Source organism: Protomyctophum parallelum (genome assembly GCF_964188405.1).
Source record: "Protomyctophum parallelum genome assembly, chromosome: 10".
Taxonomy (NCBI): Eukaryota; Metazoa; Chordata; class Actinopteri; order Myctophiformes; family Myctophidae; genus Protomyctophum; species Protomyctophum parallelum.
Window position 1 is genome coordinate 18,900,915 of NC_139704.1, and position 14,134 is coordinate 18,915,048.

The 14,134-nt window shown below is 43.1% G+C and overlaps 2 protein-coding genes across 10 annotated transcripts in view; both read right to left on the reverse strand.

The window, feature by feature from the left end:
* The window catches only part of fbln7 (fibulin 7), a 249,864-nt gene that overhangs the window by 4,430 nt on the left and 231,300 nt on the right, over positions 1–14,134 (reverse strand). The gene's annotated exons all lie outside the window — the stretch shown is intronic.
* LOC310866025 (serum response factor-like) overlaps positions 127–14,134 on the reverse strand; it is a 43,412-nt gene continuing 29,404 nt past the window's right edge. For 2 of the 9 annotated variants that reach the window (XM_083775306.1, XM_083775299.1), the window contains 7 exons: positions 13,464–13,599; positions 9,206–9,358; positions 7,320–7,418; positions 6,151–6,348; positions 5,378–5,454; positions 4,124–4,183; positions 127–2,933 (listed from right to left, as the gene is read on the reverse strand). In XM_083775306.1, the coding sequence (XP_083631432.1) occupies positions 2,838–2,933; positions 4,124–4,183; positions 5,378–5,454; positions 6,151–6,348; positions 7,320–7,418; positions 9,206–9,358; positions 13,464–13,599 (819 nt within the window). In that variant the 3' untranslated portion in view covers positions 127–2,837. Of the gene's footprint in view, positions 2,934–4,123; positions 4,184–5,352; positions 5,455–6,150; positions 6,349–7,319; positions 7,419–9,205; positions 9,359–13,463; positions 13,600–14,134 lie in introns of all 9 variants that reach the window. The other 7 variants (XM_083775300.1, XM_083775307.1, XM_083775301.1 and 4 more) reach the window with 7 other exon arrangements.

A 14,134-nucleotide genomic window follows, 5' to 3' on the forward strand; every position in this document is an offset into this window, starting at 1 on the left:
TTCATGTTTCATTCTGTTTTTTTTTTTATTACAAAAAGAGTAATCTGTACACATATTACATAAAAACCTAAAACAAACAGTAACTGTTCTCATGACAAAAGTGAAAAAAAGACTAATACCACTCAGTAAATTCCCAGAAAACTATATTTTAGAAAATCCACTGGATCATTTAGGAGAAACTGATGTATGAATGTAAAATTGGCTATCAAACATTTACCATTTCATTATCCAAACAATATCAGCTATAAAATGGACAGAGCAGGGTGGCGTATGCAAAGACTAAATCCTGAGTTACACTTGATTGCATGTCGTGGTGTCACACATGTGAAAGCAGATCAACGTGCCACGCTTTGTTTTGGGAGCTTGTAGATCTGCTATTTTCGGTGTGAGACACACACCAGCGTTAAAGTACAAATCAGGCATGAGTGAAGCAAGACGATGTCCCCTTACCAGCGAGTCACATAATGGCAACATTAGTAGGGCTGTCACGATTAGGACATTTTACTTGACCATTAATGTCACTCAAAAAATTGCAATTAACGGTTTGTCATTGAACATAATGATAGTTTTGGCCATCGTAAACAAGTTGCAGTGGGCAGATATGACAAACATTTAATTACTTTCTACATAAACAGTGGAAATAGCCTATCTAGAAGCTCAAAATGTGTCGTTTGAGCTTGTAGATCGCTACTTCCACTTTTTCTTCTCCATGTCATTTTTAACATGGAAATGACAATTATAGCCATTATTACAAAACAAGTGATTATGTTATAATTGTGACAGGCCTAAACATGAGCTGGTATGGCTGCATTGTACCCAGTCACATCTCTTTGGCTGCAAGATAGTCCTCCCTGCTCAGTCATCCTGCTAATCCTGTAACACAAAACAAGACGTGTGTCCCCGGGGAAGTGGCAGTACAACATACAAAAAAAGTCCAAATTAAGGTGAAATTGCCTGCAAAATGAACAATTACATTTCCCTCGATATGAATGTGTCTTTTGAAATCGGCCGTGTAAAAGAGGCACTGTGGTGCAGAAAGAAGGCTCCATGTCTCACTTGGGTTCAGCCTTAAAAATGATTGCTGCAGTGACGTTCATACTGAGGTTGCGTTGCAGTCGAGGCCAGGGGATTCTACTGGAAAAAAATATATTTCTCAAAAGCACCTTGAAAACATCACTTTGCCGAATCGATTTATCTTGTGATCCATACAAAAAAATTCAAATCCTATGCCAGTGTGATGTCACAGTAGTGAAACTACGGGAAATTAGATTGAGAGACACCATACAAAGAAACACCAATGCCTTTATGCAGTACTGAAGTGGCAGCACCACTATCTTACATTTACTTTATGCAGTACTGAAGTGGCAGTACCACTATCTTACAGTGTTAATGCCTATTTATGATAAGAAGAACAGTGTTTTATCCAATGCCCTGTTTGGAAGTGAATACTAACTTTACAGAGAAAGTAAAGTCACTCATAGCTGCAGTCTGGTACTCGTAGCAGGGCAACAGGTTTATGATGCAATAAAAATCAGCCAGCATTTAGAAGTAAAATGCATTGCTTTGCATTGCAATTACTTTGTCATTCTTATGTTGTTTGACACCATCAGATCATGGGAGGATGTAATCTCTTAAGTGTTAAATATAAAGACCCAATTGTTAGCTCTACTTGTGGAACCGTTTTGTGCTTGGTGTAAATAGCCCTTGCCAATAAAACATTTCATTTGCAAATCAAGCAAGATCTTGTCAAAAGGACTGCCAGCATGTTAACCATACTGTATTAACTCATCTCATTAACCTTGAGTTTCAAGTATTTAACTACAGTTTGTACCTTTTCAAGAAGTGGACAAAGATGGGACTGTATTTGGATTGTTTCTGGGTGTTGATGAAACCCAGGCTCTGATAAATGTTGCTTTTCAATGACAGATTGTCCTTGCCGTCAACATTTCCCCCCCCCATTACTGACGTCTGACGCACTCCACAATATTCCTAGATTCCTCCCTGAGGAAGCCTCACATTATGCTGCAGGGTCGTTCCATACATGGACATTCATGGTTCTTTACGGACTACTAGACAATAATGGAACTGTAAATGTGTAACAGTTTGCACTGAGGAAAAACTCCCATCCTTCAATAAGGGAATCATAAACATACAATATTCAGCATTCTTATCATTTTGTTATGAAGTGTACTGAAAACCTATCTTGAACATATGTTGTATATTACATTAATTTACATAATTATCATATGTGTAGGTAAATCCTTTTTTTTCCTTATGCAACTGATTTGCATGTACATACAAAATGGCTACATAGAAAAAAAAAACACATGCTGTTGCATAAACTAAAAACAGGCTTACAAATACATGGTTTTGATAAACAAAAAAAAGTATTTACAATTCCAATGTCTTAAGTGAATATCCATTTCCCCACCCATTTACAAACCCCAGATATGCACACGCTGTGCACAAAACACTGACTGACACTCAAACATTCAGTCAAATGAATGTCTTTGGCTGGTGTGAAGCTGTCACACCTGCAGTATGTAGCCATTACAGATTTGTCCACAAAATAAGCACACACGCGCACGCACTCACACACAAAAAAATAACACCTTCTATGGTATAGAAAATAGGCTCCAATGAAGGATGTAGTGAACACCTCGATATAGTTCTATGCTTTTGCGAATATACTATTATATATATATTTATACTAAAACATATACTCACAAGGGTCAGCCACACATTATGCCCTTGAATGTGACGCAAAATAATTCTGTGGGAAGGCATCAATAAATAGAGATGTCAGTCCATCTGTGTGTCCCTGGACCGTCCAACGGTCAGTCGCTCTTAGAGTTCTGTGCTGCGTCCAGGTTGACCACCTGTAGCTCCGTCAGGTTAGTGCTGCTGCCGCTCGACTGCTGCCCAATCACCATCTGGAACACACCCACCACACACAGCCTCGTTAGCATGTGCATGCCTAATGGGATTAACCACATGAACCCTATAGTCCCTAGCGTCGCTATTCCGGGGCGTCTCAGAGATAATAGAGCATAGCAGTGGGGGTGGTTTTTTCATCCATGGGGTGACCAGATCAAACAAAATTAGGGTGGCCAGATCAGACAGAAGTATCACTTGTGTGGGACAGGGTGTGGTTAGCAACTTATTGCTTAAGTTGCTATAAATGCCTTGATGTCATATTCAACCATAGGCCTAATGTTGCCTATCATTGTGTTATTAAACCCCTCTGGCGTCTCACATTTTGTTTTAAAATACTAATCTTGGTCATGGGTGGTATGGCTGACTTGGTGCTGTAGCCTATATAATGGGGATATGAGGGATATTTCTCATGTTATTCATCAACACATGATTTGAAAAGAGACAATGAGAGCGCTTTACAACAGAAAGCCGACTATTAGGGGACTAACTATTAGGGCTTTTGAACACTGATGCCTGGCAGTCACAATGTGTGACAGGGTCTCAATTTGAACACTGATGCACTGAAAGGTCTTGGAAATGAGGGACTGTCCCACGCAAAGGGTGGGGGCATCCAGGATCCTAGTGAATCGTGACCAAAAACCTTTGATTCTGTAAATGAAAATACATCGCATGGATGCACCTGGGACGTATCCTCATACGGGGTATCGGGTCTCGCGAACATCATACCCCTCACTCTGGTAACCCAGCCGGGGGTGATCAAGTCCCGACTTACGTCCCAGTAGCTACCCTCGATCAGACCCACTAGGGAAAGACCAGGGCCACACAATCTGTTGGGAATACTCCGGAACTACTCTGCCGGGACTGGGTGCACAATTCTGGCATGTGAAGGGACTAGGCTCTGTGGGTTGACTCGAGTCCGGGCCCCTCCTACGTCTCACCAGGTCCACTCCTGCTCTCACCAGGAGTACAGCCAGGACCTGTGCGTTGCACCAGACCCCCAGCACCAGGACCTGTGCGTTGCACCAGACCCCCAGCACCAGGACCTGTGCATTGCACAGCACAGCACCAGACACTTCATTCAGGAGTGGTGGATACTAGAGTTGCAATGGTTCTGCAGGCTCCACCTGGCCAACGGTGGTACTGCAGGCTCCGCTTGCTGCTAGAATGGCCCCACTAAAGGCCTCACCGAAGGTTTTTTGGGCTTCCTCCTCACGGAGGATGCAGGCTGGGGCACCAGCCCATACTGCTGAAAATAAATAAATAAATATATATTATATCGTTCATTGTAGATTCAGAGAAAATAGACAGTTTTGTCGGCCCGTAAACAAGGAAGTGAATGGCTGTGCGCATGATGCGCAAAACATGTCCGGGAACTCTGACCTAAAGACGTCTTGGGCCTCCTACGGGTGTAATTATAAAGACCTGTGGGGACGTCCTGGGCATAAGTGTTAATAAATACCATTTGTTTAGCGGAATCAAAGGTTTTATGGTCATGACTCACTAGGATCCTGGATGGCTTGATTCTAGGCTTAAAATCATATTTTTGTAAATCTCTATGGGGTCCAGAAAACCACGCCCACTGCTTATGATCTATAAGCAAACATTCTTCAAAACTAGCAGATCTACAAGCTCGGTGCCTCGCACTGTGAGCTTGTTAGATCTGAAGTGGTGTAATGCCAAATTCACGACGGCCTGTAATAAAGGCCAGAATTAATTAATTTGGAATGTCAAATCATTAACAAAAAGTGAGACTGTGAAAGAAGAAGAAAAAACGGTAGAATAATTCAAATAAATATATTCCCTGAAACAACCGTTGCCTCAAAGTCTATCAAAATAAAAATTATGAATTATTCATATGGTGCTGTACTTCAATCACACAACACAACACACCACACCACACCACACAGACAACATTGTATGACTTCAGTTACAAGATTCAGTATATTCTCATTCCACTGCAACATTATCATTATTACCAAATAAATCAAACGACTCATTTGAATTCACTATGAGCCTTTATTTAGACCCACCACATCCTGAAGACTGACTTTTATGCTCAGTTGTGCGCTGGTGGTGTCGCCCACCGCAAATAAATAGCACCACACCTAAATCTACCAGCTCACGTCACAATTGCTTGGCGTGCTTGTACTGTAGAATGTCTAATTTTCGGTGCATGCCACCAGCGCCGACAACTCAGGCTTTAGCCATGCAACACTCCAGAGCTGTTTGTTTGGTGCACAGGTTTTTGTCACAGGCAGAACCAAGGTGCCATCCACGTCCATACACACACACACACATACAGTACATAGTGGAGCCAGGCCAAAACCCTGAGCCTCCCTGTGCCAGTGATCTGCCGGGATGCATTTAGTGAGGTCAATGGCATGCCGGTTGCATAAGGGAATATGAAAGTTTCACTTGTAAAATGGAGATCTTGCCGTACTGGATGTAGCTGCACCGCTGAGACAGGGATCTGTACTGTGCCTGGTGGACCCGTGAGGAACACTTGAGAAACTGCACCTGAAATGCACACAAGAGTGAAAACACCGTTAGCATTCTTTCATTCGTATGCGAGCGACACACGTCGAGGACAACGTATTGATTCACAGTGCTTTTCACACCAAAACACAATCCCCTTTTGCATATTTAATTCGCTGCGTTTGCCTTCACACTGTGCCGTCATCCGCAGCAATTGGAAACGCAGCAGGGACCTTTATCAATGTGTTCAATTCATAAACTACACAGTGAAATATATGTATTAAAAATATATAGGCCTAGTTTGAGTAATAGTTAGGACTTTAGGACGTAAAGTGATGGTAACGTGGTTGCAGTGTGTATCGTCGGGGACACGTCGGGGGACGTGTGTGTGTGTGTATATAATGGATGTCTACAACTTTACTAACTTGTTTTATAAAGTAGAGGATATTCATTTTGTATTCATCCTCAGGACCCTAAATCACACCTTGGAAAGCATGAGTGTCTATTTCAAACGAAGTGTTTTTTGACTGGGGGGTCATATTTTGACAGCAGGAATTGCCTGTCACAATTTGACCCCCCAGTATCAGGATGCATTAGGATGTTGATATTCATTCATCAGCCACCACTCCCCACTGACAGGTAGTTTGGGCATGTGACCTCCCAGTATCAGGATGCATTAGGATGTTGATATTCATTCATCAGCCACCCAGCGGGCGGTCAGAGGAGGGGGCAACTCACCTGCGTCCTGGGCCTGTGCGTGGGACACCTGCATGGGAGAGTGGCCGGCCTGGGAGAAGGCGTTGAGCACGGCGAGCCCCCCGTCGGTCATGGCGCTGGAGGCGTACATGAGCGTGTGCGGGCTGCCGTACATCATGTGGCCCGCCATCGACGTGGGCACGGACGACGTGACGATGGTCGCCGGGAGACTCACCGTCGCTGATGGGAGGAGACGGACGGACGGACGGACGAGGAGGAAAGCAAGGGGAGAAGTGGGAGGAAAAACGTGTGAGCAGAAGTTAACCCATTCTGGGCGGGAACCTCTCTTGGAGGTTTTAAGCATTATGTTATACTGCAGCTGTTGAAAAATAGCAGATCTACAAGCTCATAGCTTGTTGAAAGGGTTCTACGAGCTTGTAGATCTGCCATTTTTGAAAAATTGCGAAAATGTGGTGGAAACATTTTTAACTCAAATGCTTGCTTCTGGGGGGTCCCTGGAACAACATATTTTCAGATGGGGTCGGCGGCCAAATGCATATAATTTCTTGACATTAAATAGTTTTCACATAGAGTTTTCAGAAAACTGTCATGATTTAGAAGACATTTGTAGAATCTGTTCTCAGGTCTAAATGAGTTTTAACACAGGGAACATAGGACAGGTTTGTTGCAATGTTCATCCAGCAGATGGCGAACATCGTTCAGTTTAGCCCATTAAGACCTGGGCTGGAACTATAAGCCCAAACCACACCAGTTGCAACAACTTGCACAAAACCGTTTTGAGGTCAACCACACCAATACAACTGTGTGGGAGTGGTTTGGGCTTTAGCTTTTAACCACTTTAACCATTATTTTGCAAGCTCATAGCGCAGCATTCATCTATGAGTTTGTAGATCTGCCATTTTTGAAAGATCTTGAAAATGTGGCACAAATCTCAAATCTTTGAATACAATATTCGTTCACAGCGAACGTTTTAACTCAAATCTTTGCTTCTGGGGGTCCCTGGAACAACATATTTTCAGATGGGGGTCGGCGGCAAAATTTCATATCATTTTTGGGGTTCTTGACCTGAAATGGTTTACTGATTTAGAAACATAGGTTTTTCAGAAAACTGTCATGATTTAGAAGCCATTGGTAGAATGGGGTCCACAGCTCTCAACGGGCTTAGAGAGGGCATGAGCGAGTGTGTGTACCGGTGGAGTTGGTGGAGGTGTGGATCTCTGGGCTGCTGTCACTGTTGGAGCTGGTGGGGTGGACCTGTATGGCTTGGAGCTGCTGGGGCATCCCTGCTCCTGGAGAGAAGGGGACACGCAGCCACGCATACACCCATTTTTATTAGTACTATATCGTTGTGGTTGGCCGGTAACCTCTTAAAGGGTCACTTCACCCCTTTAGGAACCAGATCTTATTTTAATGATGTTTGGGAGACAAGAAACACCTTCCTGTGGTTTTTATGTCTGTAATTTGTGTTTTTAGATAAAATATCTAAAAACACAAATTACCCACATAAAAACCCCCTTTAACTCCATATTCTTGACTTAACTTGTGGGGGTTTTTTTTGTAAATGAATGAATGCCCTTCTTTAATATTATTTTATTGGTAAAAAGGTCAATTGCCTTCCGTCTGTTAGAAAAGTACTGTATTTGAAGGCCCTATAGTAAAAGATACTGGTTCTGTTCAGAATTTATTGTCTCCCGTCTTTCCACAAAATATCGGAAAATGGCCGATAGTGGGCTCGATAAGAATCCGGCTCGATAAGCCTGATCGATAAGGTGACCGTTAATAAAAATGAACGAGCTCCATCCCTAATCACGACCGTCCTTGGACACAGGCCTTTCCGATAGATGACGCGATGAGGGAGCTCAGCGGCAGCTGTAAGATGGTTAATGTCTCAAAAGTATTGTACGTTAGCGCCAGGCGTAATTGGGGCAGTGTAAGGGTGCAACAGTTAATCGAACAAATCAATTTAATCCATTACAAATAATGAATACTTTTTAAAGATTTATTTTAGGACTTTTTATGCCTTTATTGATAGTACAGTAGGTAGACAGGAAACGGGGAGGGAGATAGAGAGAGAGATGGGGAGTGATGCGCAGCAGTAGCCCGTCAGCGCTGTGCTGTCAGAATAGTTCAAATTCACCCGTTGAACCGGAAGTAGTTATCGGACATTACGGATCTGCCGCTCGATGCTTTTGCTTTCATCGGAAGCGTTAACATAGTAACCGCTAAGTACTTATTTATTTTTATTAAGCGCCTAACTTCGACGTTCTGTTCAATCACCTCAATCAGAGCCTCAATTCAGAGAAAAACGCAGCTAAAGATCTCGGCTTTTAATGAAAGTGGACGGAGGGGAAACATTTAATTGACAGACCACAGCGGAGGCGAGCGCTGCCTGGCGTCTGAGAAGCTACTGTACGGTAAATATGAGCGATGTCTTTTGGAATAAATAGTAATCAATAAATCTCGCCATAGGCAGATTCTGCAGTTGGGTTTAGTACCTAAACACAAGATATCTCGTGACTGGCACAGATCTAGTTAACTAGATCTAGTTTTTCCCCAGGTACGTACACGGACATCGACACTAGGTGGCGTCATATCCCAGGTCCGTGTATATACATACCCCAACTATATGTCTATGTAATGGTTGAGGCCTAAGGAAGCTTTTAACATTGGTCCGGTTTCTATGGCAACGCCCCACCGTTCCAACTATGATTGTAAATATAGTCTCAGTGCAAAGCAGTTGAAAGGAGGATTTTCAAACCTCCATAAGTCGGATTCCAGGATCGCTGTCCTTGGTGGATCTTCTGCCATCCACATTTCGGATTTAATTTGTGCCTTTGTACCGCGATGCTGCCGCCATGTAAAAGCTTCTGACGAAAGGTAAACAGTGTGTGCTTGTTCCAATGTGCAGCGAGTGTGTGTAGCGAGGGTGTGTGTGTGTGTGTGTGGGGGTCTGCTATTTTTGAAAATTCAAAGAACGACTGACATATTAACATAGCTTTTTCAGAAAACTGTCAGGATGTAGAAGACATTTTTAGAATCTGATCTCAGGTCAGAATGGGCTAATAATGGGTGTCACCTGTGAGGGAGACAGCGGTGGGGAAGCGGAACACCTGCTGGCCGTGCTGCGAGGAGGAGAGGGCCTGGCCGTGCTGCCCCTGCAGGGCCAGGGAGTGCTGCTGCAGCTGGTGCAGAGGAATGGTGGGGGTGCCGGGGGGGAGAGGAGTGCCTGCTGGAAGGACACACACACAGAGAGACAGACAGGCGTGCAGTCAGTCACAGGCACGTTGCACGCCGACGTGCACACTCCACTACAATGCAACACGACATTCCCTAAAAAACAGTGTTTCCCCCATTTGTGGCTCGCAGACACATTTTTATATGTGAAAATATTGATTGACAGCAGCCATCAACTATCAAGACTATATTATATAATATAAATGATGATTGACAGCAGCCATCAACTATCAAGACTATATTATATAATATAAATGATGATTGACAGCAGCTCCACCACCTCTCCCCTTCTCATGAAAGTAATTGACAATATATAACGTCAAAATACCAACTTTGATGAGGTAGTATTGCTTTGTTTAAAAATAAGAAATATGGTATACTTCATTTGGTGGTTTCTGTCTGACAGCTGAGATGTATGCCACCACTTAATTGTGAATTCATACAGTAGGTGTCCCATTGTTTCAGCTTGGAACAAAGCTCTTAGGCTCCACCAAAGGTCTTTCTTTCAAGCTGTCAGCTGAGAAGCTTTTAGTGTAGGAGGGTGTTGTTCCACCTGGCACTGCTGCCATGTGCCAGACAGGTGGTGTGGGTTGAGAGAGAGAGAGAGAGAGAGAGAGAGAGAGAGAGAGAGAGAGAGAGAGAGAGAGAGAGAGAGAGAGAGAGTGTGTGTGGAGAAGTGGGGGTGCAAGGCTGGTACAGAGGGAGGGAGGAAAGTAGCTGGGGTGAAGAAAGGAAAGCTAAAAAGGGGAAATACAGAGAGAGAGAGATGGGGGGGGGGGGGCCTGGAGAGAGAGAGAAGCCTGTCAAAAGGGCACAGAAGATCTGGGGCATCATGTCTGTGAAGTGTGAAATCAGTCACCTCTCCGTGTGGTTTAAGTCACACAACATCTGGCGACGTGCTAAGTTACCTCACTGTCTATTCCCTATAGAAGACTGTTGAGTTTCACGCTTGTGTAACAGAGCCCAGTGAGGACGCAATGGTGTGGTGTGATGTAAGAATTGGACAACCTCACAGCCAGGGCCGTATTATAAGATGTGTTTCATGTGAAGTGACGATGCCCCTGTAAATAAATATCCCCTGTGAAATAATAGGTCCCCAAATCAGAGCCTGCCGTCCCAACAATCCTCGTCCCCCATGTAGACACAATGGTCAACTCTTATAATTGTATGTCAATTGAAAAAGATTATGAAAATAGCCAATTTACAAGGTCACTCACAATGCATTGCGATGTAGATCGGCTATTTCACGTGACACTGCTGTACTAACAAATTATGATAAAACATATATGTGTGTGTGTGTGTGTGTGTGTGTGTGTGTGTGTGTGTGTTTTTAGTGATTATTATCTTAACAGTGTGTGTGTGTGTGTGTGTGTGTGTGTGTGTGTGTGTGTGTGTGTGTGTCTGAATAATCACTAAAAAGATATATTTGATTTGAAAAGATATTTGCAGCCCAAATGAAGTCCACCTAATGACTAATGGGGGGGTCACATCTAGTTCAGGGTACGTGTCATGGAGCTTGGCTCTGAAATGCACCTCAACTATAATTTGGGCCCTTCAGAGTCACTGATTCAACCCCTGCATTGAATATTCATGACTAATTATGGGCCATGTTCGTCAGGCCTCTCTGCGGGGTCCATTGTGTGCCTCTCTCCCCTAATTATTCCTCTCTCCCACACAGTGGCAATCAAAGGCCGAGAGGCCTGAGTCCAATACTGGTTACCGGCGGTTTGTAAAACCCAGTGGTGAAAAGTAACTAAGTGCATTTACTTAAGTACTGTACTTAAAAGGGATAGAAACAGGCTTTAAAAATTGCCATTGATGTTACCCATGTTTTAAATGGCGAGTTTGTACTTCTGCCCTGTGCCCTCTGGGAGAAGATACAAAGAGCCAAAGTGGAAGTACATCAGATTTAAAAAATCGTTTGTACCAGCATCAACTAAGATGCTTGAACGAGGCTTGAACGTGAAAGCCCAAGACAAATTTCCCTTGTGGACAATAAAGTTTACCTTGACCTTGAGTTCACAAGTTTTGAACTTGAGCTATACGAAATACTTGCCATTAATATAGTGGTTGCAACTGTATTAATTGATTGCCTGAGTCCTGTGGTGGGAGTTCTGCTCCGGTTTTGGTGAAATATCAAGTAGTTCCGGTCATTCTGTGGGGGGCACTGGGACCACGCATTAAAAGTAAATTAATCCACTAAACTAGCGTAATTTGTATTGTTTACCTATTTCTAAAATATTAGCGCAATTTCCGTTCGACTTTGACTCCTCTATCACATGGAACAATTTTTTGGGAGTAGTGATATGGACACAAAAAACATAGTTCCGTGCGATAGAGGAGTCAGCTATTTTCTAAAGATTTGTATACATTTGAAAACTTGAAATGAGACATTTTGCACAATGAGTACTTTAACTTTTTGTACTATTACTCAAGTAAATGTCAAATTCCAGACTTTTACTTGTAACAAATATTTCTATATTGCAGTATTGATAGTACTGTAGTACTTGATAGTACACACTATAGTACTATTGTGAGTACTTTTCCCACCACGGTGTGTTAACAGCCTCGGGACACCGCCACAGACCATGGACTGAAGTGGTCGTGCTTTGTGCCATTCAAATTCTAATCATGTCACGGGGTAGAAAACATCGTCTATCTTACATAAACACACGTAGTCGTCGGCCCTAACAAGAGTCTCCTCGGTCTCCAACCAAGCGGAACACACAGTAACAGCACAATGATACAAATACAATAGAAGCATATTTTGCTATATGCCACAGAACATAATCATTGTCACCGTCAGGGCAGGTACAGACCTGTGCCTGCCTACCTTAACCCATTTAGGACTGATCATCCCCTGTATCGCTTCTTCAACCTCATGCCATCAGGACAAAGATACAGAACCTTACCCTGGAAAAAGGTTCGTTTCAGTAGGAGTTTTGTCCCCTCAGCCATTGCAGCATTAAACAAACTGCCCCGCCGATAGGATGGTTCTGTACACACTGGGGAACTAATGTTTTTTTTTGTCTTGGCGTTATGTTTTTCTGTACTATGTGCTGTTTTTGTTGTTGGTGTTGAACAGACCTGTGAAGATGAATATCCTTCGGGACAATAAAGATTATTATTATTATTATGTAGATCTGCTATTTTTCAATAGCTAAATAATGCTTAGTTGAAACACCAAAAGGGGTTCCTGTCTAGAAAGGGTTAAAACGATTACCTTACAGGAAATAAAAATAACCTGTGTTCGAACTTCATATCCAATGTAGTTATTATTTAGTCACAAGTTAATTAAGTTAATACTTTCCAGTTCAATATTTTCTAAGCCCACAGAGGGAACGTTTTGTTAAATGGAAGACCTTCAAGCTCACAATGTGTCGTGTGTACTGTGGATCGGCTATTTCCGCTACTTTGTGTGACGCTTTCATACAACGAAGTAGTAGGGCATTGATTTATGAAGGAAAGAAATATGAAAATGATTATATTGAAAACATGGCGATACAAGGTTTCTGCCAAACAGAGGGGATATGGAGACCCTTGTTGGTCCAGTGGTTCCCAAACATTCCCAAACATTTCAGGTCGAGACTCAAAAAAGAGATTGGACGTTTCCCCTGGGAGACGAAACCAAATGTAGTGAAAATCGGCTATTTTCACTACTTCTTAAACATTTGTTTTCTAAATTCATGGAAGTCCTTAAAATTCTCTTTTATTTATTCAAGGAATACATTTCATTTGGTATTATTTCATGAAAACTTTAGCATTGTATTATTTTTGAGCGGTGCCTCCGCTCCATTACGGAGCTATGTCCGTCCGTCCGTATGTCTCTGTGTTTGTATGTCCGAGCACAAAAAGCTGCAACACGGTACTCTGTCATTTTGCTCGCCGGAACCGGGCCGCCCTCCAGGGCGCATTCCTGGGGGTTCCGGGTACCCTCTGGGGACCCCCACACTGCAACTGTCATTTTTCTACGGTTCACACAGGTGTGACCTTTTATTATAATAATTCAAAACTGAAACGGTCCACGACCCACAAACGGGTCCCGAGCTGACCCACAGTGCATTTAGACCCCCCCCTTCCTCCCTTCGCCCCTCAGTTACCTGGCATGAACGTGAAGCCTCCGGGCAGCTGCATGACCCCCGAGGAGGCGCCGGTGGTCTTGAGGACGGTACCGTTGGCACTGCCCGACACGGGCGCCAGGTAGTTGGTGATGGGGAACGACGCACCGCTGCTCACCTGGCATGGTGGGGGAAACAGGAGTATCAATACCAGTGTTGATGTCGTCAACTAAAACTAAGACGGAAAATGTTTGTCGACTACCTTTTTTCACTGATGAAAACTAAATGGAAACCAAATGAAAACTAAGCTATGATGACTAAATCTAAGACTAAATATACTGACAATTTCGTCAACAAATAAAAACTAGACTAAAATGTTAGGAAGGGAGTCGAACTAGTGGATAAGAGATCCAGCATAAGTCATTTTACAATTGGTTGCATGCTGACAATAGCCAATCTACAAGATCACAACGTGACGCAGCTTGACACGTTGTGAGTTTGTAGATCGGCTATTTTCATTACGACAGCATCAAGGCCCGCCAAAATTCACTAAATCAACTGTAGTTTTAGTCGACTAAAACTAGACTAACACTAAGACACTATTCAAGTGACTATGACTAAAACTAAAATCTAAATTTGCTGCCAAAAACAACTCTGATCAATACGGCAATGTAGAACAATAATCCGGAATTCAAAATGTACTTTGAGTGGAA